The following is a 25,038-nucleotide window of genomic DNA, read 5'->3' as shown; positions in this document are numbered from 1 at the left end:
CAATGGATAAGCAGCAAAATTTCTGGGCACAACAGGAATGGGGGGTAGTCCATAACCCTCCAGATGTTGCTGGACTACAAATCCCATCAGTCGTTGACCTATGGTGTTGGCTTGGGATGATGGGATCTCAAGTCCAAGAACATCTGGAGGGCCACAGGTCTCCCATTACTGGAGTACAAGATTCAATTACTGCTTCTGATGATTGCACAAGATTGTTTTCAGCTGTTTGCTGCTTTCCTGATGCTGCAGATACAAACCATTTACTGCTACTGTCAGTGGACTGGCAGTGATGAGTGTGGGCACTCACACTGTCCTTGTGTGGCCTGAGGGTGTCAGGCTTGCTGACTAAGCTTGCTGGTCATTAGCAAAAGTACCACCGTCACTGGGACAAACAGCTCTCCTGAAGCATTCTTAGTGTCTCACGTTGCTGCCAATGCTGTTCTCTTAAGAAAGCTGCCAAACAGGTAAGGCACTTTATAAAAATGCAAATCTATTCTGTAGAAACGCTCAATCGATCAATACTCTCCTTCTTTTTTGCTAATGCTAATCAGGAAAACTATAGATTAATTGCTCAATTTACACAGAAACGTCATTGTACCATCATGAAAGTGTATTTACAGGCAATTCATAAAGGACCAATGATTTCCACATTCAGGGTGTGAATTAAAGGCAGTTAATTATTAAAGTACATTGCTCTGTCTCAAAATACTTCTGTGCTGAATATTGCAAGATTCCGGATAGTCAAAAGCAAGTACTTCTTTAAACTATGGATAACCTCCCTCTTATGAAGTAGTGATAGCTAGAAATTCGAATGGCTTTAGAAAAGGATTAGACCAATTCATGGCAGAGAAGGCTACAAATGACTACACATCATGATGCATAAATTCATGATGCTGGGAATTACAAGTTGAAAGAGATTGTGGAGTGGGGTGAGGATGCACGGTTGTTGTTGTTGTTTTTGAAAGTATCCACTTTTCCTGACCCCCAATTTAATTTGATTTGGAAAAATCTCATTAAAAATGTGTTTAAAATAACTGCTGCTGTTTTTGTGATATTTAATTGATTGTTAACAGGGTCCTGTATGGAAGCCCATAATATCTGAACAGATCTTTCAGATATCACAGAACAGATGTTGGCAACTTTTTTTTTTAACGATCTGATTTTACACAGCAGTTGGCACCACTGCCCCAGCACCCATGAAGGAGCCAGGCACCCACAAATTCCTGTGCCAGGGCAATGCACGCTGCATGGCACCCATGGCCTCAGGCACCCATGGGACCAAGTTGGTACTCCTGCATTAAATGGGGGGGGGATGTGTGCTATCATTTTGATATCTTTGGTGTGGCATTGATGCTGAAAAACAAACAAATAAAAAAGCAAACGTGCATGATCTCACAATAAACGCCAGTCTATGAGACTCCTCTCTCTCCAAGTAGGAGCTACATGCACGGGGCTGACGCTGGAACCTTCTGCCTGCCTCCAAGCCGTGCTCCCAGTGCATGCTGTTGGCATTGACCTCATGTGGCAGGAATCAAAACCCCTGCCTGAGATGGGCCTAGCCCGGGCGAGGCCTCGCCACTTGATTTCGGTCCATGTCCAAAAGGGGGCCAGCAGCAGTGCGTTGCCATAAACGGGCGAGGAGGAGGAGGAGGGAGAGGCCTGCTTTACCACATACCCTCACAGGACACGACCGTCCCCGCACGGTCTTTCTGAGCTGACCCGACCCGATTTACCCCACAGGCCCCCACGCTCAGCCTCGCTCAGCTCCCCCGCGCCCTCAGCGTGACTCAGCGGTTTCCCGTGCCCCGCTGACCCCTGCGAGGAGGCGGCTTGCGAAGGCAATAATTCTCCTCCTCCTCTTTCCTTCTTTCTCCTCCTCTCCCCCACAGCCTGTCCTCCCAAGAGGCGTTCGCAGGCCACAGGAGGAGGAGGCGGCAGCAGCAGCCACAAGTGAGCACCCAGCACGAGCAACAGGCGTCACCGCTAACCGCCCGGCCAACAGCTCTTCCTTCCCGCCTCCCGTTGACTGACTGACCGACCCCAGGGATGGAAGGAGCCGCCACCGCCGCCGCCGCCAGGAGTCCTCCCTGTGAGGGGGAAGCCCTGCCCCCAGTGTGGACTCAGAAGAGGGGCTACGAGGTGATGAGGGACCCCATTCTCAATAAGGTATACCTTAAATGGAGTCGGCCTGTGGGGTGCTTGTGTCGGAGGGTCGGTTAACGAGGAGAGGCGCGAAAAGTCATGAGGGGACCGGCGTCAACTTACACATCTTCCCGCCACCCCACACTCTTTATGCACGATATATATTCCCCCTCTCCCTCGGAAGTGAATCGTGCTGGGTTTAGTAGGCTTCCCTGGCAGTTTGCAGTGCTTGCAAGCGCAGCGTCGGGAAGTTTTCGCCGGCTGAGGGAGGTTTGTGGTGTTGTTGTTTTCCCCCCTCCACGCTCGCTTTCCCTCTCCGTCGCTGTAACCGAGCCGGTTGGCCTTTTCTGCCTTGGCTCCGCCCCAGCGCTCGGCTCTGGCCTTTTCCTGCAGCCGTAGGGAGAGAAAGCGAAGCGGGTCAGCAAAACACCCTCCTCTCTCTGCGCGCGAAAGCCCAAAGCCACGCTGGAGCCCCCGGGGAGTTTTATGCCGAGTTATTCGTCCCTTTAATCTTCTCACTCCCCATCTCATGTTCAAATGCAAGCTGGACATGGTGCGGTGGTGCTGTTTGCTTATGCCTTATAATCTGTACACACACACACACAAACACGGTGCTCAACTGGTCAGAAAGTTTCATAATTGTCTACGCTCCCGCAGGGTTGCCAACTGGTCCAACAGCAACCGCCCCAGTTTGCTTCTCTGTCCTTGACAGGTTTATGATAGGTGCTGCAATCAGCAGGGCGATGGTTCTCTGGCAGAGCAAACTGCTGTTCAAGGGACAGCCACTTCAAATATTGGAAGAGGTGTCTGCCCTGACCCTTAGGGCACAAGCACCTTGTTCCTTTCCAACAGCCAGGCTGTTAGGGCTACTGGCCACAACGTGATCTCCTCATGTGGAGCAGCAGTTTGGCTCTAGTCAGCTGTCTGTTCCTGGCAGTAAAACTTGACTCTTTAAGCAAAATCTGTGAGTGCCTCTGTCATGATCAAGTGGTGCTATTGCCTTTCCAGAGTCAGACCACACTATTTAATAGGAGACTCACATAAAAAATCCCTGTGCCATTTCTCTCCATTACCTACTGCCTTCCAGGCAACACTGTAGGATACTGTGGCTCCAGCTCCACCAGCCCATTGGATATGAATGGTCACAGTTGTCGGGTAAGTTCTAAACTTGTTCTAAACTGAACAACTTACAGAAAGAGAGAATTGTTTTAAAGATGTATGGGGTGATACATGGGGTGTGAAATCGCTAAAAGGATATGCTTCTCTGATATCCTTATTTTTGGGTGCGTGTGTGCAAAGAGAAGAGTATGAAATGCACGGAAGCAGAAGATTAGGACGTTACAAAAGGAAGAGAGAATCAAGTCCAACCTAGCTGTTTTATCAATCAAGAAGTTAAATATCTTTTCAAAAGTCTTAAACTTGTCTAAAACATTTAGAAAAGCACCATAAAGGAAATTATTACTCAGGAAAAGATGGGTAACAGCACATGGATTGTAAAAAAAAGGGGGGGGTGAGGAAGAAAAGAAATATATTCCCATTGAATATGGAGTACTTTGGGAGTTACCTTGGGGCCAGCTTTGTGCATTACTTCAAGGTGGTGGGAATTAGGATTATCAACATAACCTCTGCATGTTTTCTTGGAAGTCAATAGTTCAACTAGATAGTTTTAGACCCTCGACTTACTAGTCTTATGTCCCCCTTCTGTTTTTAGACAACTATGTGCATGGCTTTTGGAAGGGCTGGAACTGAAGCTCAGTGGTAGAGTGTCTGCTTGCATGCTGAAGGTCCAAGGTTCTTTTGTTTCAGATTGGACTAGGAATGTCTCCTGTCTGAAACCCTGGAGAGCTGCTTCCAGTTAGAGTAGAGTCCAGGGGTGTCCAACCAGTAGATTGTGATCTACTGGTAGATCCCTGGCTGATCCTAGTAGATCGTGGGATCCTTATTGTGTACAAAAAGTTATGGGGGGAAAGCTAAAAAAAACTCTTGTGCAATCCCCCCCCCCAAAAAAACTCTGGGCACTTCCCTCCTAAAAAAATCTCAACGACTCTGGGCAATCCACCCACCCCACGCATGCTCCTCCTCCCTCCAATCACAATGGGTAGATCACTGCCAGTCTCTTGGGAGTTGGACATGCCTGGACGATAGCAAGCTACCGGTAGATGGACTAATGATCTGACTTGGTGTAAGGCAGTTTCCTATGCTCCTAATGCATGGCAAAGTGAGTTGTGAAGCACAGATGTCGTATACCCATTCTGTGCTTTACAACTGCTTCTAAAGTCCAAATATGTTAGAACCAACCAAACAAAAGTTTATCAACCCTGATAAGAAAGATATACTTTGAGCATGTGCAGATTTGCATGGTAATCTCAAATCATAGCACTATCATGACTATAGGGACAGACTGGTGGTGAGGTTGGGGTCATGCGCTGACAGGACCTCCGCTGACCCATCAGAAGTTTTTTCTTATTTCACAACATTTATATGCCACTTGATTGTAATAAAACCTCAAACCAGTTTACTCTTTCCATGGGGATGCCGAATATAATATAATTAATAGAATAGAATAGAATATAGAATATAGAATAAAGATAAAGGTAAAGGGACTCCTGACCATTACGTCCAGTCGTGACCAACTCTGGGGTTGCAGCGCTCATCTTGCATTATTGGCCAAAGGAGCCGGCGTACAGCTTCCAGGTCTACTTGCACTTTGACATGCTTTCAAACTGCTAGGTTGGCAGGAGCTGGGACCGAGCAACGGGAGCTCACCCCGTCGCAGGGATTCGAACTGATTTTAGTGTCATGAAAAGATGGCCAATTTTTAATTTGATTTATTATTACAGTACTGTACTATATTTTTACTGCAAGGAAAAGGCATTTCTAGAATTTTCCATCTTGGGAGCCAAAATAACTTGACTGGTTGACTGGGGCGTGAAACCATTTGCTGCTTGGGCTTATGCAGGAAAATACCTTGGGCAAACGCTGACTAGTTTGGATTAGAGCTTGCTCTACTATGGCAGTTAAGATAAAATCAGATGTTGCTGTTTTCTAGAAAAGACCTCTGTGTAAGATACAAACAGTTACCATTTTAGCTATTTGTTGTGGGTTCATTAGCTCATGACAAAGGAAAGAACATTGGATACTGGTTGTTCCCAAGAAGATAATGAGCTGCCAGTCATTTAGCCCTGACTGAGGGTTTTGGAGGGTAAGGAAAAGTAGAAATAACAAACCAGTATCCAGTAGAAAATTGATGAAAACTGGCCATTTAAAAATTTCTCTTAAAAAAGTAGATGGTGGTAAAACTCTTGATCTAAGAAGTAAAACGGAATTCTATTTATGTGCAGTTTAATATGGGAAGCTATTGCATGAAAGGGAGTTATTTCAGCTGAAAGTCTTTGTGAAGAGCACACCTGCAGAGTTTGTATGTTAGACTGGAGGGCAGTTATGAAATTCTGGGCTCTGTTTAATTTTTGTTTATAGAAGTGATTTATTTGATATACCGTATTTTTCTGTCTACAAGACACCCTCAAGTATAAGTTCCCCCCTATTTGGGGGGGCTCAAATTTAAGAAAATGGGGGGATGCAAGCAAAATTCCCAAAGTGGCAGCCAATCCAAAGCAGCCTTTGCTACATCCGCTAATAACCTGTCCATTTGACAAAGCAGCAGCCAATCCAAAGCAGCCATTGCCACATCCACAAATAATTGATTGACAGCCCTGAAGAAGGTGAGGAAGGGGCACTATGTGTGTGGGGGAAAGGATCCAGAAAGGCTGGCCGGGTGGGGTGGGGAGAGAAGCCGAGTGGCTCCTCAGAGAGAGAACTTTTGCCTCCCTTTCCTTCCCCCCCTTGAACTCCTCCTTCACGCACCCCGTGCTCATCCCTCCAGTGGTAATGGGTAGATCACTGCCAGTTTATTTTACTGGGTAGTAGATTGCAGCCTGGTCTACTGATTTCATTTTATGGATCAATGGTCTCGTTAGATAATAAAATTCATGTTCAATTGCTGTTTTAGGGGTTGTTTTTAATTGTCTGGAATGGAGTAATCCATTTTGCATTACTTTCTATGGGAAAGCACACCTTGGTTTTGGAACGCTTTGGTTTTGGAACAGACTTCTGGAACGGATTAAGTCTGAGAACCAAGGTACCACTGTATAAGTTACAGGTGCCTTAAAATCTGTGGACCTTACCTTGGGATAATGTGGATGTTTCCTCTTCAAATGTTTTGCTAAAACATTACTGCCTCTTACAATTCCACATTAACTTGTGAAGTTGTTCTTTATTGGATTATTATAGTGCCATATCTTTGTAGGCCCCATTATTAGGGTCAATTTACATATTCATAGTAACCATATGTAATATTAACTACAATACTGCTTTTCCAAAGTGGGCTTGGACAGGGAAGTAAACAAGAAGCCTGAGTATGAGCAGGTGGTTAGACCTTTCTGACTTGCTGCTTTCCCCTTGAAATCTCCCCTTTTACCTTTTTTCACTTGGAAGTTTCAGGCTGGATCCACAGCAGTTGTAAATTTGCCTGTGGGGGAAATGAAAAAGGTGAACATAAGGCTAGTGATCCATGTGGATGTGTTGGCCTAAATATAATTTATCAGTATTGGAGGATAGGAAGTAGCCTATTTTCTCATTTTTTTCTTTCTTCTAAGACCCTCCCTAGGATCTTCATATACTGATTCATCTCTACTTTCTCTGTTTATCTTTGCTAGCTGCCAGGTTGAGATAAAAATTTTTTCTAGGTTTTGTCTGTAAGACTTTACCCCCCCCCTTTTTTTAAGATGGAGGATGAAGTTGTCCATACTTTATGATGTTCATATGAAATATGAGAATAGAATCTATCTACAGTACTGTGTATCTGTCCTAAGGTAATATGAGCAGCAGCCCTTGGTTGAACTTAGGGGGAGGGTCAGTATAAAAAAAAAAATTGGGGAAGGTTTACAGAGTCTGACAATCCCAGGTCTAGACAGAATGTCAATATGTAAACCAAAAGCTCTGCAGAGTGGGACCTAATCTTCTTAACCTCTTTGTAAAATGCCTATTTTTCAGGGGGAATCTACCGGTAAATGTTAGATATGCTGAGCTGGCTCATGCTTCTTCAGGCAGGAAGGGAGCCCGGACTTCAGTAATTTCTTAAGACAGACAATGTTCAAGGAGAACTCTATTTCCTTTTGGGAATAACAGGAAAGTAGTGTGATACTGCTTCAAAAAAATGCTGTTGAAGTGGTATTGTAGCTTCTGTTTCTTTTGGAAGTGAGTGCTTATTTTATGTCTCCTGAAAATGTTTCAGAGCAGGGGTATCAAAAATTAAAACTGCATGGGACACTGTGCATGTTTTATTTCAGTTGTATTATGTGTGAAGGAGAGAAAAAGCAAAACAAACCTAACCTTCCAGGTTTTCTTAATGAACATAAAATAATGACTTTTTCTCTTTGAGGATCATCCGCCTAAACCCTGTTCAGGGTCATAGTTAACAAGAAACTGCAATTTCAGTCACTATATTGGCTTTGGTTTTCTGTCTTCATCATTCTCAAGAGTGTGAAATGGGCCATGAATCATTGATGCCAGAGCTACAATTGATGCTACAGATTCCAGTATTACTGAAGCTCTAAAATTGGGATGCGGTTAAGGAACTTTCCAAATGTTGATAAACTATAAGTTGCATCAGCCATGACTATTGGCCATGCTGGCTGGGGCTGATGGCAGGTGCAGTCCCAACAACAACATATGGAGGGCCACAGGTTCATAAGAAACAAAATCCCCAAATACCTTACAAGGTTACTGTAGGGATTACTGAGAAGATGCATGTGAAATGCAATAAACACCAAAAGCATTATATAAATGCTCAGTGATTTATTCACACTGTGAACATGCTACAAAGAGCCATAACACAGGCAGGAGGCTAGTAAAAATGATTGTGGTCATACAATTTTTGTGTAATTATCACTCTCAAATACAGTAGCTTGGGTCTTAACTTTTTGAGGTTCATGTAGGAAAGCAGGAAGAAGGCGGCTAGCAATAATATCTTGCAGACAGCTGTTTGGGAGTGCTCTTACCCAAATGTGATATCTGGTTTTGCCAGATGTGTAAGACTAGCATCTGACCCATCCTACGATTAAATATTGCTTCTCTCCTGTATCTTAATCACAGGGAACTGGAAAATCTGAGTAATAACTGAGTTTCCTCTTCTTAAGATCTACCCCCAGCAGTGGCCCTGGTGGCCACAACACTGCTTTGTTGTATTGCCACTACAGAAGGTCAGCTAAGGATGAGAAATGATTCTCACACTTTCTGACTGTCCACTACCTGGAACTAGTTTGGCTATTACTTTATCCATGCCGTAGCTGCTTCTACAAGGCATGTTTCCAATCATACATTATATTTGGTCTTGTAAAAATTGTGTGTATGAAAATTAGTTTGTTGATAAATGAACATTATTTCATTTTTTGAATGATAAATTAAGTGATTATATGCCATCATATTCTCTGTTTATGTCTAATAAATTACTCTAGGTTTGTTAAGATGTTACTGCATCTGAATTTTTAAGAATGCGGTAGAATGTGTAGTATTGGTTTTTAATTATTTGTGTGTATACATATACATTATTAATTTTAAAAATGGAATAGAATAATGAGCTACAATAACTCATGCCTCTTATGTTGGCCTGTAATACACTACAAGTTTGTAATTTGTGGGGTGATGACCCCTCTGTGTGTAGACATGGAAGAATGGACTATTCAAGTGACACAGACTAGAGAGTTGGAGAGTACTGTCTGACAACTTTGAGAAAAACTTAAAATAAGCCTTGGTTTTTCTCATTTGTTTCCCTATGCTGTTTAAAACAATATTACCAAAGTGGCCAGGAATTTGTTCTATGTGATTGCGGACTGACCTAGATTCCAGATGCCTGCATCTCAAACAGCCTTCAGTTTCCTGAAGTGGCTTTATTTTCTACATAATTTTGACATAGTTTTTAGATGCCACTTGGGTCTTCAATATGGTAAATCATACCAGATATAAAACGGCTGAGAAGCTACCATATATTCCAATATGTGACGACAGCTACCACTTACATAACAATAACCATTTATTCCAACTGGTTAATCTGACCAATTTATTCCTACTTAGACCCCTTAAAGTAATTTGGTGTGTGTGAGGGGTAATTAAAGAGTACTCAAAAGGGCCAATTTTACATTTTATTTTTTCTATCCACAGAACAGGAAAAAACAAAAATGAAAGGGTGTGTGTGTGTGTGTGTGTGTGTGTGTGTGCAGTCTGCCACTTAGATGAGGACATAATGTCATGATAAACATGCACACAAATCCATTTTAAATTGCCACATGTACACAACCTAAACACCAAAAGTCCCTTAAAAAGGCAAAAAGAAGGGACTGGACATTCTCTTAAAAATATAATAATTTTCTAGGCAGGGGCAGGAAGAACACTCATGAGTCCTTACAAGCTGTTTGAAATTTAGGGGTCTGCCACTTTTCTTGCCCACCTCTCTGGCTGCAGCAAGTAGAACCTTAATTCTACTACATAACAAGAGGTGAGCAAAAGTACAGAAAGCAGAAAAAAACTGCCCTTAAAAATATCTTGAGCCATTTCAGTTTGAAAGATGGGTGCCACAGAGCTCAAGTGGCATACATGATTTCCTTATCTCCAATTTTATCTTTACAACAACCAGCAATAAGCAGCCCAGCAATTTTCAGCAATCTTTTTGGCTGAGTGGAGACTTGAAATTCGGCTGTACAAGTACAAATCCAAAAATTTAGCCACTAGAATACACTGCTGTAGCAGTAGCAGTAGCAGTAGCAGTAGCAGCAGCAGCAGCAGCAGCAGCAGCAGCAGCAGCAGCAGCAGCAGCAGCAGCAGCAGCAGCACAATTTCACTACAAACTCTAACAACACACACACAGTGACGTATTTCAAGATTTTAAAAAACTGTACAATAGTCAAAGATATTAAATGTGAAAAGATTGGCTACATAGCTAATATATTTCTCTACACATTGCAACATCTACACACTAACAGAAACTAGAATTCCCACTAAATCAGAGATACCCAAAATGGTGCTCTCCACAATGAACTCCAGCCAGGATGTTAGCGATAATGAGAAATTAATCCCTGTTCTACCTTAACAAACATGTACTATCCAACAATACAGTACATCTGACCTATGGTACAGACACACCTTAAAATACTGCTCTTAGGCTGGAGCCAAGCTTTTTATGGGTTCCCTCACCCTCTCATAACAGTTTCTACTGGTAACTACCAGTAGTTCTCTTAGTGGTGCAGCAATAAAACTGCTAGCACATTTGCAAAGCTAAGCAGGGTCCAGTATGGTTTCAAATTGGATGGTGCACTGCATATTGAGATGCCTGCATTGCAGGGGGTCGGACTAGATGCCCCTGGGGTCCCTTACAACTCAACAATTCTATGATTCTGTGACTTTTCTTTGCAAACATCTGTTTATTTCAAAGAAACATTTAACACTAACATGAGAAAAACTTTACCCACTTTGAAAAATCATCATCAAAACTGAAGGATATTCTCATCTCTATTTAACAGCACTGGGGAAAATGGCTAAATAATATTTTATGAACTGAAGATACACCATTTAGATTAATAGCTCCATTGCTTATTTAGTTACTTATCTAATAAGAAAGCTTATATCCTGCCTTTCCACTGCCAAAGCATTCTCAAAGTTAGTCGAAAACATTTGTTCAAAATAATAGTCTTTCAACTTTTTTAGTTCTTTGTCAACTCTCTGAAGATATAATAGGATGATCTAACTTTGGCTCCTGCTTGCCCCACATCATCTTACTAAGAATGGCATACAGAGTCATACAGTTGGAAGAGATTCAATGCTATCAAGTCTCATCCCCTTTTGTGATATTACCGTAACATTGACTACACAGACGGTAGCTGACTTTAATGAGCTGCGCCAAAATAGAGGTCAGAAAATGCTGGGACCAAAGATTGCAACTATGCTTAAAAAAATAATAATAATCTAGCACACTGTGGGGCAAAATAAAGTCAGAATGCTCAAGAAAGAGCAAGAGGTGGCCAAGGGAATTGGATTTACTATGGAAGGAGAAAAAGACTGGACCAGATCTGTTGTTAATAAAATATTTCCAAAACTAAATGTAAATGGAATAGTAGTTGTTCAGCTCTGCAAATCTATCCAGCCATTTCTCCACACGTGTCAAAATCACTTCTTTGTCATTTCCATCAGACAACAGTGACTAAGAGACTGATCTATGAATCAGGACACCACTAGTATTATCACTAGTTGGTATTATACAAGACATTCACTCAGCCTTATCCACCTTCTGCGATAGAGTGATAATAATTCAGATTTAATTTACAGGGACATTAAAAGTTATAAACAAAGCATTAGCATTATTATTTTCTTGCTCCATGTGGCCACTGCTGGGAATGAAGAAACTCATATGGAATTGCTGTAACACATGATACACATAGGACTAAATATAATATGTTAGTTTATGCATTACAGCTGTGTCCCAAATCTTATAAAAACCATTCAGAAACAAAGATGTGCTATTATCTCCCAGTATATGGCATTTCTAATTTTGTTGCTATTAAGAAACATGAATTCATCTCTAATTTATATGGCCTTCTTTATATAGCTGTTTATGTTGATGGCAAACCTTTTATTCCCATCTCTGATGGAAATCAGAGGCTAAGAGAGTATGTCTAGATTGATTTCCATTATTTTACACATATATCTTAAGGAGGACATAATCATATGGAAGATTTGCATAATATACCCTAAACAGGAATTTGTCAGTGTGGAGAGTGGGTTTACTGTTTTTCTACCCAAACTGTAGTAAAATTTCTTTTATACGTGGAATTGAAAAAGAAGGATTGGTGATCAGCATAAATTTGGCAGGTGGCGAAAGAAAAGGCTTTCTGAGCAGTGACTGCAGCTGCAGCACCTAGGGAATGCTCTTCCCAAAGATGTTTGCCTGCCCCCCGCATGAATACCTTAAACTCCTACAGATTCTTTCAAAACACCTGGATAGGCTTGTCTAAATGGGAATGTCTTCCGGAACCATCAGAAAGAGTACAGTGAAGGTGCCTGCCTGATATCAATAGGCATGGATTTCCAAAGTGCTGGTGCTATATGCAATTTGTTCTTGTTTAATTGCACTGTCTTCTTTATATGGTGACTAATGAATAAATACTGAGTAAATAAATTCAGTGAATAAAACCAATACAGAGATATATGTAACTGGAAAGAACTACGGCAGCAGAGATTTTCTCTGCTAGTTTTAAACATACACTTCAGGATAGTTTTATGAGAGACTGCAGAAAGAGCTACTCTGGCAATGAAGTTCTTCAGTTTTTTTATATTGCAGATCCCAAAATACTTCTTGGACCCTTGCCTGATTCATTGTCAACCAAGCAGATTTTTAGACCCCCTGATGGTTAGTTGTTGGGGCCCTTATAAGAGACGGACAACTCCTTCTCCATCAAGACATTTCACAAGGTGTACATATGTAAATGTTTGATCTACTATTGAACTTTCGGTGATGCTTATAATATATGTTCAGTACTTTGTGTCCTAATACAGGAATGTACACTGTTCTGTAAGATTTTAATCTGATCTAACAGAACAGATAACAAATCCAATTAGTATACTCTCAAATTAGAAATGCCGCATAGTTACAAATACCTTTCCAATCTGCTGTTTAGGCTTTCCTTGATTTTGCCCTCTTAAAACATCAGACGAAAAATTGATTTTTGTACTTATTGCCCTTCCTTTAGCTCAGGCATCCCCAAACTGCGGCCCTCCAGATGTTTTGGCCCACAACTCCCATGATCCCTAGCTAACAGAACCAGTGGTCGGGGAAGATGGGAATTGTAATCCAAAATATCTGGAGGGCCAAAGTTTGGGGATGCCTGCTTTAGCTCCTATGTGTTTAGTCCATTAAGTTAAACATCCTTTAGTGATTCAGGAAAAATGACAAGGTGTTAAATGAAAATAAAAGCTTGTTGAGGCTTAGTGCTAACTTAATACTTATAACTATAGCTGGTCTGAAACATAGTGGACTGTTTTGCGCATCATGTTGAGACAAACTGGCTAATCATGAACATGTGGGGCCAAGAGAAGAGATTGTGTCCACTTTGCTCAAACCTGGTTATACTACTCCTATGTTGTGCTGTGCTAAGCCATGCTTTGTGTTGTGTGAACCCAGGTTCATGATTTAACTCTCCCAGACAAACCAAGAAGTGTAAACCATAGGACAAACACATTGTTCATGGTTAGTGTGGAGAGAACTAAACATTGAGCCTGGACTTGGATGACATGCCAATCCATGACTTAGCTCAGCACAGCAGCGGAACAACTGGGAAAAAACAATGTGGCTGCAGTCTCTTCTCCTGGAGCCTGCAAATTCACATTTTATGCATGATGTGCAAACTAAGCCACTTATTTGCTTTCATTCTGACTAGTTCAACATAGTACCAAGCCAAACCATAGCTTACTTAGCCCAATGGTTGTGCAGCAGTTGCAATCTCTCCAGGAACTGATAGGTTTGTTTGCACAAAGTCATTCTTTAGCTTTTTGTTGTGTTATATGTGAACTGGGTGATCATGCAAATTGCTGTACTGTAGTTGATGAGCCCGGGTTTGCATATACTGTAACACTAAGCCAAAGCATGGGTTAGCTGCTTCCAGGAGCAGGAGCAGGGAAGGAGTGAAGTAGCCATATTTTTTGCTCTAGAGTCTAGAGAGTCTAGACTCTAGCATGCTTGTTTGTCCATACTTTTTCATAGTTGGTGTTACTTGTGAACCAGGCCGTTGTGAGCCAGCTAGTTCAACCTTTGATTTATTTGCTTCTCAAAGTTTTACAGCAGTACAGACAGTATAGCCATCTGATTATATGATAATTGAGATACATCAGATAGTTTCAGTTGGTAGGGTTTCCTTATTAATAATTCTGATGTCCACTGCTGCTATTTTTTATTATAGACCTTGATTTCCAGACAGTACAACAAACAAGAAAAAAACCAGGCAGCACTTATGAAAATAGTGAATCAGCTGATTTGATTTCAGGAAAAAACCAAAACAAAACACTGCACATGGAGATTATTAGTGTGAACATAAAGCAGATTTGGCCTTTAAAAGATGTCTGGAACTAGTCTATGAGCAGCTCCTGAGGGATGCTTACAGATAAACCTTTCTCTCGCCACATGTGTTGGATGAGATGTTTACTAGTTGGATGAGAGCTGAGAACTGGAAGAGATGAAATTTTAATTAACTTTTTTACCTTGACTTCAGTTTCTGGACTTGTACTATGTGTCCTTTAAAAATGTTCAGGTTCCTTATATTAAAAAATAGATTAAAGAAGCAAATGATAATAATTTGTGAGCAACTACGGTAGCTTGTTATATCATTATAGAGAACTTATATTGCCGTGGAGTCTTAACACTTAATATTTTATTCATTTACATTCCTTACTGTGGTTTTCAATTAAATTTTTGTTTAGTCGTTTAGTCGTGTCCAACTCTTCGTGACCCCATGGACCATAGCACGCCAGGCACTCCTGTCTTGCACTGCCTCCCGCAGTTTGGTCAAACTCATGTTCGTAGCTTCGAGAACACTGTCCAACCATCTTGTCCTCTGACGTCCCCTTCTCCTAGTGCCCTCAATCTTTCCCAACATCAGGGTCTTTTCCAAGGATTCTTCTCTTCTCATGAGGTGGCCAAAGTATTGGAGCCTCAGCTTCACGATCTGTCCTTCCAATGAGCACTCAGGGCTGATTTCCTTCAGAATGGATAGGTTTGATCTTCTTGCAGTCCATGGGACTCTCAAGAATCTCCTCCAGCACCATAATTCAAAAGCATCAATTCTTCGGCGATCAGCCTTCTTTATGGTCCAGCTCTCACTTCCATACATCATTACTGGGAAAACCATAGCTTTAACTATACGGACCTTTGTCGGCAAGGTGATGTCTCTGCTTTTTAAGATGCTGTCTAGGTTTGTCATTGCTTTTCTCCCAAGAAGCAGGCGTCTTTTAATTTCGTGACTGCTGTCACCATCTGCAGTGATCAAGGAGCCCAAGAAGGTGAAATCTCTCACTGCCTCCATTTCTTCCCCTTCTATTTGCCAGGAGGTGATGGGACCAGTGGCCATGATCTTGGTTTTTTTGATGTTGAGCTTCAGACCATATTTTGCGCTCTCCTCTTTCACCCTCATTAAAAGGTTCTTTAATTCCTCTTCGCTTTCTGCCATCAAGGTTGTGTCATCTGCATATCTGAGGTTGTTGATATTTCTTCCGGCAATCTTAATTCCGGCTTGGGATTCATCTAGTCCAGCCTTTCGCATGATGAATTCTGCATATAAGTTAAATAAGCAGGGAGACAATATACAACCTTGTCGTACTCCTTTCCCAATTTTGAACCACTCAGTTGTTCCATATCCAGTTCTAACTGTAGCTTCTTGTCCCACATAGAGATTTCTCAGGAGACAGATGAGGTGATCAGGCACTCCCATTTCTTTAAGAACTTGCCATAGTTTGCTGTGGTCGACACAGTCAAAGGCTTTTGCATAGTCAATGAAGCAGAAGTAGACGTCAATTAAATTAAGCAATATAAATATGACACATAAACGTGAATTTGCCTCCTGCATATAATCTACCAAGGCTGCTATTAGAATAAACTTTTAACCTGACCAGTTGTACAGTTTCTAGTTAGGCATCTATCTGCCTATCTATATTTCAGATTCTGCACAGTGACACATGACATCAGCAACTATATGGGAAGTGTAGAGACTATGGTTGTGTACATATCATAACCTTAAAGCACAGTGAATAATGTGTTTCAAATGCATTTGTATGTCATAGCTGCCAAGTTATCCCTTTTTTAAAGGGATTTTCCCTTATGCTGAATAGGCCTCCTCACGAGAAAAGGGAAAACTTGGCAGCTATGTTGTATGTCATTTTACACATCGGCATGGTTGGATGTGTTTCTTAGTTGCCTGCTGTCTGTCCAAACTAGTGAGCAGAGAGGGTTTGTGGCTATGGGCGTAGCCGGAGAGGCAGGGAGGGGCAGCTGCCCTCCCAATCAATAAAAATCAATATAAATAAATAGCCAACTGAGGTTCTGTCCCCCTTAACCAAAGGCCTGCCCACCCTCAACAAAATCCCTGGCCACGCCCATGGGTGTGACTTATATTTTTAAATTGGATTGAAACTTGTTAGGTGGAAAACACATCAAATGCAGTATTTCTCAAAGTACAGGATAGATGTGGATTGAATTTGTGGCTAATATGTGTACATAATTTCACAAACCAGCTGTGGGAGTGCGCTGGGTACTGATTGAAAATGGGCATATGTACCATAATTGTGTGTGTATACCATATTTATTAAACAAGACCACTCACCCATGGTAAGTTTGTTTCACTTGAAAAGGCTTGGCACACAGAGTACTGCAGGCCACCAAAGTAAATGCTGCTATTTGTTAGATTTATGAAATACACCTCTGCCCCACGAGGACTATAATCTTTTTCTAAGCTATTAATAGTATAATTCTTGCATTACATTTCGACTTCACATCTGGAACCTGGTTAAACACATACGGCAAGTAACCTCAAGTGTAATGTTACCCAGAGCATGTTCTCATAGGTGATTTTTACAATGGCTGTTGCTAAGTAAAAATATTTCTTGTTGAACATGTTTTTCTGGATAGAGAAGTGTAAACGAACCACAAAATATAACAATTCTCTAAATCTATTTCTTACTGTGAAACAGATAAATAGGTGTATGTGATATTATTCTTTGCTTTGTTTAAATAGAAACATGTTTGAAGTGTTGTGATCTCCAAATTTTATTCTTAGAGTAACTTACAAGACAAGTATTTCAAAAATACAAAAATGGATCCATTTTTGTAGGGCCAGGGCTCCACAACTTCCTATGTCAAATTGCCAGTGTCAGCAATGTTTCCCCCCCCCCCATCCCATTTCATGCAATCTGCCCCTGTGGAGAAGAAGTGGAGGAGTCTGTTTTCCTTTGCACTAGAGAGGCAAAAGCAGCATGAAGACTCATGCTGCTCTTACTTTCTGCTTTTCCAAAGCCCCATGAAAAAGGAAACCAGCACACAGGACTTGGGGAAAGGGCAGGGTCTTGTTTTACACCACACAAAGATAATTCCAAGGGCTAACAGATGCTCCCTTGCAAATGTTTCTTGCTACAGGAAGCTATACGCCGGCTCCCTCGGCCAATAATGCGAGATGAGCGCGCAACCCTAGAGTCGGTCACGACTGGACCTAATTGTCAGGGGTCCCTTTACCTTTATATTGCACTAATGAAAGTCTCCCTCCCTCCAATAATGGTCTGCAATTCCTTTGCCTCCTCTCCCCCAAAAATGTTTTCTAGGCCCAGGTTCTGTACATGACCCCCAGCATAATTTCATGCAGTCTAGTTCCAAAAGCCCTCTACAAGTAATCAGTTCAGACATTTGGCGAGAGTGTTCTGTCCCTGCCCTTGCAATGTGCTGAATGGGGAGATTATACTTAAAGTTCCTCTTTTTATGACCGCTCTAAGCTTTGCCTTGGATACCTTGCTAAAGATACTACAGGTCATCCAATATTATCCGCTGTGAAACACACAGATTGTCAGTGATGGGCTTCTATTTGCAAATTCCTTTTATATTTCTTAGTTCAACCTTTCTGGCCTTTTAAAAATATTGCAAATGCCTTCTATGCATGCAGGCATTTCATAGCTAAGGATAAGCATCTAGGACAGTGTGTGTCTGGAATATTAAGCTGTAACTCCTTAAATATGGATATTTAAAATATTGAATATTTAAATGTGGTTTTAAGCTATCCCGCATTCCTTCGAAATGGGTGGGGGAAACCCTGAAATAAGGAAACATACTCTGCTTTTGAATACTTAGTTCAGAGAAGACAGATGCCCCAGCTGGGAACTTAAATATTTACCAAGGCAGTTTTTTGTTTTCATTCAAATGGAATCCTATTTTGTTCAAAAAAAAAAAAAGAATATTTATGTACGCCACCACAGCGGCCAGAATGTTATTGGCACAGAGGTGAAAAACAACAGAGATTCCATCAGTAGAAGAATGGAGAGGTAAAATGACAGAGTATATAGAATTGGCTAAATTGACTGGAAGGGTAAGAGAACAAAAAGACCAGAAAACTCAAAAAGAATGGAGTAAATTTTTGGAATATCTTAAGACGTATTGTAAAACAGTAAAAACACTAACAGGAATGATGTAATGTCTACAATAGTAGAAATAGAGTTTGTACAGATGAAGATAAAGTATACAAAAAATAGAGTATGGAAATAAAGCGTGGAATTTAAAAATTAACAAATAAAACCAAAGATGAAGTAAGGGGGAAGTCAAGTTCGGCAGAACAGATTTAATGGTTATTTTGTATTTTGAAGAGATATCCCTAAATTTGTAATCTGGGATATACGAGTATGTTTATGTTATGTTTATCTTTATTTATGAGAAAACAATAAAATTATTGCCCCCCCATTTTGTTCTTCCCTTTCATTTCTCTCTCTCATCATAGCAGATAAATTAAAAATAAGCAAGGTGTATATTTGCATGTTTGAAGATTCTGAGTTTATGACAAGCTGAACCATATTATAGATTTCAACAGGTTACCCTATCCAGAACAGCTGTTCATAGACAGATAATGGTGTGACTGTTAGGAAGTTGACCAGGGAAACAAGGTTGCATGCTCCAAACTTGAATAAGGTCAAGCCACTCACCAATTGGAATGTCTACATTTTGTCCCTTGTTGGTGAGAGGCTTAAAAAGCTTCAGTGCTGGTTATGTGATATCAGGGACTCTTGGGGATAGCACCCTCAGTGGGCCCACTTAACCTTGAAGAGACAGACCTGCAAACTGATAATCTTAGGCTATATCTGATCTTGTGTGCTCTGTACAAAGGGGAAATCGTTGCACTGTTTGGGTGGTGGGCTCTCTGCTGGTCTTGAAAAACATTCACCACCAGTGGGGCCAAGAAAGCTTCATGTATGGCTAATACATCTTTCGTTTCAGAGCTCACCAAGGTCTTGCCCAGAACCTGCTTTCAGGCCATTGCTAAACCCTGGGACATGCAAAGAGCAGTTTGTTCAAAGTGCCTTCCGCACATTACCAAGTATACACAGTTTACTCATTTGTTCAAGCTCAAGCCCCACAGCCATTCCTTTGAACAAACTAACTGTTACTAAACATAACATTAACACTCTGGTAGCTAGCTGAATATGAGAATAGTTACATTGTAATGTGTTGATTATTAGTGTTCTGGTTTAACACGAATAATCTGAGATTTTAAAATTGAGTCACACTGTCATAGTTACAAAAAATATTATAGTCCTGGTGTTCAAGGAGCCCTTCTACAGTGTTGGTTGGAGCATGGTGCTGATAATGCCAAGGTTGCAGGTTTGATCCCCATAAGGGACAACTGCATATTCCTGCATATAGGGGCTCTATATTTTTAGTTGTGTATATCAGCACAAGACACATACCTAGTTTATCCTAAGTTGTGTCAGTCTTTAAGGTGCCATAAGACTTTTATTTTCTGCAGCTGATGAATGTGTGACTACCTCTCTTGAATTTGTCATTATTGTAGTTGATGTGCTCAAGTAGCACCATTAAACCCTTGGCAGAATCAAATATTTTGTTACCATGTACCAACATGCCTTCCTGTGAACAGAAAATACCTAAAAGTTCTAATTTCAACTTGTTTATGTTCCTCTTTTCTCTATTACTCAAATAGCCTTTGGAAAGAAACATTTTTGAAAATTCAAGGGTTCTCCCAGGTTTATACTTCCAAAGTTTTTTGTTTATGTTGAAAATAGCTGCAGTTTTGGAAATCATAATCAACTCGTGATAAAGAACACAAAGATTGAGTGGGATATGTGGCAATGTAACGATTTCCATCCTGCTTTCCAATAAATAGTATAGAAGCCAAGATACTAGCTTACAGATTTATTCTCACATCAGTGGTAGCTTGCTGTATCCCATTTATTTTGTCTGTATTCTGTAGGATGCTGCTTGTCTTGCACAAACTGTTTGCACCCTGATCAGCAAATCGCATTGGCAGATTTGCTTGTGGCAGAGCCTATAGAGCAACTAGTAGTTTTCATGACATCCTTATGTTATCTTTTCATCCTAAGCACATAATAAAGGGTAAAGGTAAAGGGGCCCCTGACCATCAGGTCCAGTCGTGTCCGACTCTGGGGTTGCGGCGCTCATTTCGCTCTATAGGCCGAGGGAGCCGGCGTTTGTCCGCAGACAGCTTCCGGGTCATGTGGCCAGCATGACAAAGCTGCTTCTGGCGAACCAGAGCAGCGCACGGAAACACCGTTTACCTTCCCGCCGGAGCGGTCCCTATTTATCTACTTGCACTTTGATGTGCTTTCAAACTGCTAGGTGGGCAGGAGCTGGGACCGAGCAACGGGAGCTCACCCCTTTGCAGGGATTCGAACTGCCGACCTTCTGATCAGCAAGCCCTAGACTCTGTGGTTTAACCCACAGTGCCACCTGGGTCCCTAAGCACATAATACTGATGTATAAAGACTCAGGTTGGGCTGTTGGTCCCTTTTATAGGCAATATAAATGGTTTATTTTTCAGATACTAAGCATCATCTTCTGCAAGAACTTCAAACTCAGATGAAATATAAAGTTGAATCTATCTTGTAAAAATATAGCAACCTGATTTGGTTTCTCTGTGTTGTAAAGGCCTTATGTGAGCAAAACCTTGCTTCTGCAAAGGGAAGCTCCTCTCATTCCATTCAAAGAACAAAACTTTTGGATCCAACTCATTGTGTTTAGAGAATTCCACAAAAAGTACATTTTAAAAAACTTCAGAATTGTTTTTATTTGAATTTCTCCTCCACCCCACCCCACTCCAAAATTGTTTTGTACATTTGTAATGATAAATTTCTCCAATTGATATAAATGTGACATGTTATGGTGTGACTTGTTCAACAGACTTCAGTGGGAGTGACATGCAGCTAACAGTCTAGATCTGACCCATTTATCCTTTTGTTTCATATGTAAAATATGTAAAATGCTCTTTTGCTTCAATTGCTGCTGTGCTCTTGGAAGGGTTATTACTGAATTTTTGTCTCTCAATTTTTGTAATCCCCCCCACCCATAATTTTCAGTGTCAGAATATTACTTTATGCTTAAATCAGGAAACATGTCTTATAAAAGATTGATGGATATGTGACTACACTTTAACCATGTAGGTTGTCATGCTGTTGTTGGTTCTGTACAATTTATGGATGCATGTTTCTAGTGAAATATGAATGTTACACAAGTCACTTTTTAATAATTGAATGGTATTTGTATATGCAGTATTTGTTTACCAGAAGACTTCCATAAATATGTTTTCTTTAGTTGCTGACCAAATCTAATTTATGTACGATGTAGGTGGCTTGGAATGTTCAGTGCCCACTCGTACGTTGAGCACTTCAATCTGTGGGGAGTAGAATTGGAGAAGAAATGCTAGATGCTAGATTAGAGAGAGAACATAATTGTCTTTTTCATAAAAGTGTGCCTATCGACCATTGCTGTATTAAAGTGATGCTTTTAAAATGGCAAAAAAATGAGGCAGTGTGGGGATATATTTAATTGTGTTTATACGACCTGAAGAGAAACCATTGGGGAATATAGGAAGCCCCGAACATCTATTTTTTAGATGTCCTTTCTATAATGAGATACTATTGACCACTTGCTGAAGAGGGTTGCTGACCTCCCGGAAAAACACAAATTCAATCTCCTTTTAGGCAAAGATCATAAGACGACCCGGATGGTCGCAGGATTCTGTCTACAGATCTGTAGGCACAGACCATCCCCCGATACAAATTAGTCCGTCAAGAAAATCTCCATACGGTGACTCTGGGCCAATTTTCTATGGTAGTTTTTCCTAAAGATTTTTATGTGTTTACGCGTTTAGCGTATTTTTTAAATATGTAAGCCATTGCTGTATATTGTTTTAAATGTCTCCTTTGCTTTTGGGAGTGCAATCCCATTATGTGTTTTACAAACTGGTCTCTGACCATAATATTAAATTATATTATCATTATTAATGTGTTTTTACATATTAATGTAGTTGGTTTCTAGAAGGGCCAAAACTTGGTTTGAGGAGGTTAAGATCCCTTCTGAGCGAACCCTGTACCAACCTGGTGGGTTCTCTGCATTACCCTAGTAGCTCAGTTACCAGGTTTGTCAGAGGTGGTGGTGGGCTGTGAGTCTTTTTTTGGTTCTTTTGCTCATTTTTACTATGGCTGTGGTGTATTGCCAAGACTGCAGTTACCCACCTACTACTTTCCCTCATAATGCCCTGAAGATGTAGGGCCTAGAGGCATTCTGGGGAAAATTAAGAATGGGAATGATAATGGAGCAATGCTTTTTAGGACTGAACCTTTGCCATTTTCCCTCTCATTAGTCCTGTTCCAGACAAGCTGTTTATTGAGCATTCATCATGACTTGTGTCCGCATTCTTTGTTTGTAGATTATGTGATGTTGCTGTTTATATAACATTTCTTCATTGCACTGAGGCTATATAATGCCATCTGATGTTGTTATTGTTCCACACTTCCCTACACATTTCCCTATCACTTTTCTTATTACCACTTTTTTAAAAAGTGGGTTCGTTGCACAAGTGCATCAAATCCACTTTAATTGCACAGCCTATATTTGCTCGTATATGAATTTCCAGCAACAGTTTGGAAACAGCCAAGTTCATATAATCTCTCAATAGGTAGTAAAGCATTCATCAAGCTTTACAAGAAGAAAATTCATACTATTTACACACACATTTTTATGCAGAATCTCAGAAGCAAAAGCAATGTATATCTCAAGTTATTAAGTTCCCCATATTCATTAAAAATGTGATGATGTGAAAGTAAAAAATGTGCAGGCCAAGTAATAAGGTGCTCCTGTTCCACATACAGTACAGTATGCAGATTTAAAGTCTGTCTGGAGCTGACTGAAATAATTGAACACTTGACATAATAACTGCAGTGATATGTGGAAAATATGTTCACCTCTGAGACCTCTGAGTATTTTTTAATAACATGTTTTGGCTGCCTGTGGTGTGAACGTCTGTCATACTCCAGGAGTTAAAATATAATTTCCTAAAAGAGTTTTAAAAATATGTGATTATTAAAACTCTGCTAAATAATTTTAATATCTGAAATTTTCACATTCTTTCCATTTTCAATACTTGGTCATCTTTGCGATGCTTGAAAAAACCATGAAATCAAAAGATAAGAAAACTATTTTGATATTCCAGATGTTTTGTATTGATATGAACGTTTTTATCAGTTGTATTGCTACAACAGCCTTAAGCCAGTAGTTTATTCTAAAATGATGATTTAAAAAAATGTTTTTGAGAATCTTGGTCTTCATCTTACAAGCTGCAAATGCAAAAGATTTGTGCAACCATAGCTAAAGTGGATCTCTGCAGCAGCCTAATCTTCTCCAAAGGAATAAAAAGAGGGAGAGAGAAACTGTATGCTTACAATTTGATCAGGGGTTCTCAAAATTCTTGTAGTTCAGAAAAATGAAGGGAAAAGGCATTGAAAATTGTGAGATGAATGAATGACTAAAAGGAAACGTGTGAATTCCTGCAAGCAAAGCAGAATAAATGCAGGAAAAATGATCATTGTCACATAACATCCCCACAAACAAATCAAAACGAATGGCTAATAAAACTGGCAATAATCTATTCTCTGCACAAGCTTTGTGAAAGGAAATCGAGATGACACTTCAGTAAATAGGAGCCGTTAGTAATCACCTGCCTATAGAGACTATAGTATTTTTAAAAGTAAAATTAGCAATGTTCCAACTCATTGGACAAAAATCCCTTTTTGTAACTTGGATTCTATCATACTTTGTTTTGGAAAACAAATGGAACTATCCATATTTCATTATTTCTTGTGCTGTGGAAACATTGTGAATGATGCATGTGAGTGTATTCAGTTCTGAATTAGAGCCTGACAAGCAGCATCCGTGCAGCATGTCAATTATGCATAAGTATTGCAGCTTTGGGACGTGGGTGGCGCTGTGGTCTAAACCACAGAGCCTAGGGCTTGCTGATCAGAAGGTCGACGGTTTGAATCCCCCGCGACGGGGTGAGCTCCCGTTGCTCAGTCCCTGCTCCTGCCAACCTAGCAGTTTGAAAGCACGTCAAGTAGATAAATAGGTACCACTCCAGCGGGAAGGTAAACAGCGTTTCCATTCGCTGCTCTGGTTTCACCAGAAGCAGCTTAGTAATGCTGACCATATGACCTCGAAGCTGTACGCCAGCTCCCTTGGCCAGTAAAGCGAGATGAGCGCAGCGATCCCAGAGTCGTCTGCGACTGGACCTAACAGTCAGAGGTACCTTTACCTTTACCCATTGCAGCTTTATGTAGTTAAAGCAGGGTAGGATTGTATGCACTTTTCCATGGTACCTTGACAGTTTCTGTCTGGCATACAACAGAATTACCTGTTTTACAACAGAAGGGGTAAATTTTTACAGGTAGGTGTCAGCTGTGCTTTATAATAGATCTTTTATATCTTAGTAGTTTCATTATATTATGTGGACACATTTAAACTGCAAAAAGGATTCATTTCTATAAGTTTGGAGGAAACATTTTTATACAATACTGTATTAAGGGGGGAATATACTTTTGAAATGATGCATTATAAGTTCATATCATGAAGCAAGTTTAATAATATATAAAAATTTGTTGGTTTAAGATTTTTAAAACTTGGGGCTTCCGGTCCGCCGCGCCGGTGAAGAAGGATGCAGGGACTTCGCGCTCCGAAGTCCCTGGCCTCGCGGAGGGGGGGAAGTCCGCAGAGCGAGCGGACTCCCCACAAAAACATCGGGAAGA

General features: G+C 40.7%; 2 protein-coding genes across 5 annotated transcripts in view; one reads left to right on the top strand and one right to left on the bottom strand.

The window, feature by feature from the left end:
- Positions 1–1,577: 1,577 nt before the first annotated feature.
- Positions 1,578–25,038, bottom strand: part of LOC118082296 (uncharacterized) — a 128,038-nt gene continuing 104,577 nt past the window's right edge. The window contains exons 3-4 of one of the 3 annotated variants that reach the window (XR_004692243.3): positions 6,620–6,670; positions 1,578–2,529 (exon numbers count right to left, since the gene is read on the bottom strand). Coding sequence is in view for 1 of the 3 variants with exons in the window: in XM_088665939.1 (XP_088522065.1) it covers positions 2,262–2,529; positions 6,620–6,670 (319 nt within the window). In the remaining 2 variants the exon portion in view is untranslated. The remainder of the gene's footprint in view (positions 2,530–6,619; positions 6,671–25,038) is intronic. The other 2 variants (XM_088665939.1, XR_004692239.3) reach the window with 2 other exon arrangements.
- Positions 2,022–25,038, top strand: part of ME1 (malic enzyme 1) — a 131,685-nt gene continuing 108,668 nt past the window's right edge. Inside the window, exon 1 of one of the 2 annotated variants that reach the window (XM_035109508.3) lies at positions 2,022–2,166. In XM_035109508.3, coding sequence (XP_034965399.1) covers positions 2,047–2,166 — 120 coding nt within the window. In that variant the 5' untranslated portion in view covers positions 2,022–2,046. Of the gene's footprint in view, positions 2,167–2,509; positions 3,298–25,038 lie in introns of those variants that run through there. The other variant, XM_035109509.3, reaches the window with a different exon arrangement.

The sequence above is a fragment of the Zootoca vivipara genome, chromosome 3, assembly GCF_965207765.1.
Source record: "Zootoca vivipara chromosome 3, rZooViv2.hap1.1, whole genome shotgun sequence".
Classification (NCBI taxonomy): Eukaryota; Metazoa; Chordata; class Lepidosauria; order Squamata; family Lacertidae; genus Zootoca; species Zootoca vivipara.
This window is presented reverse-complemented; position numbering and strand designations above follow the sequence as displayed.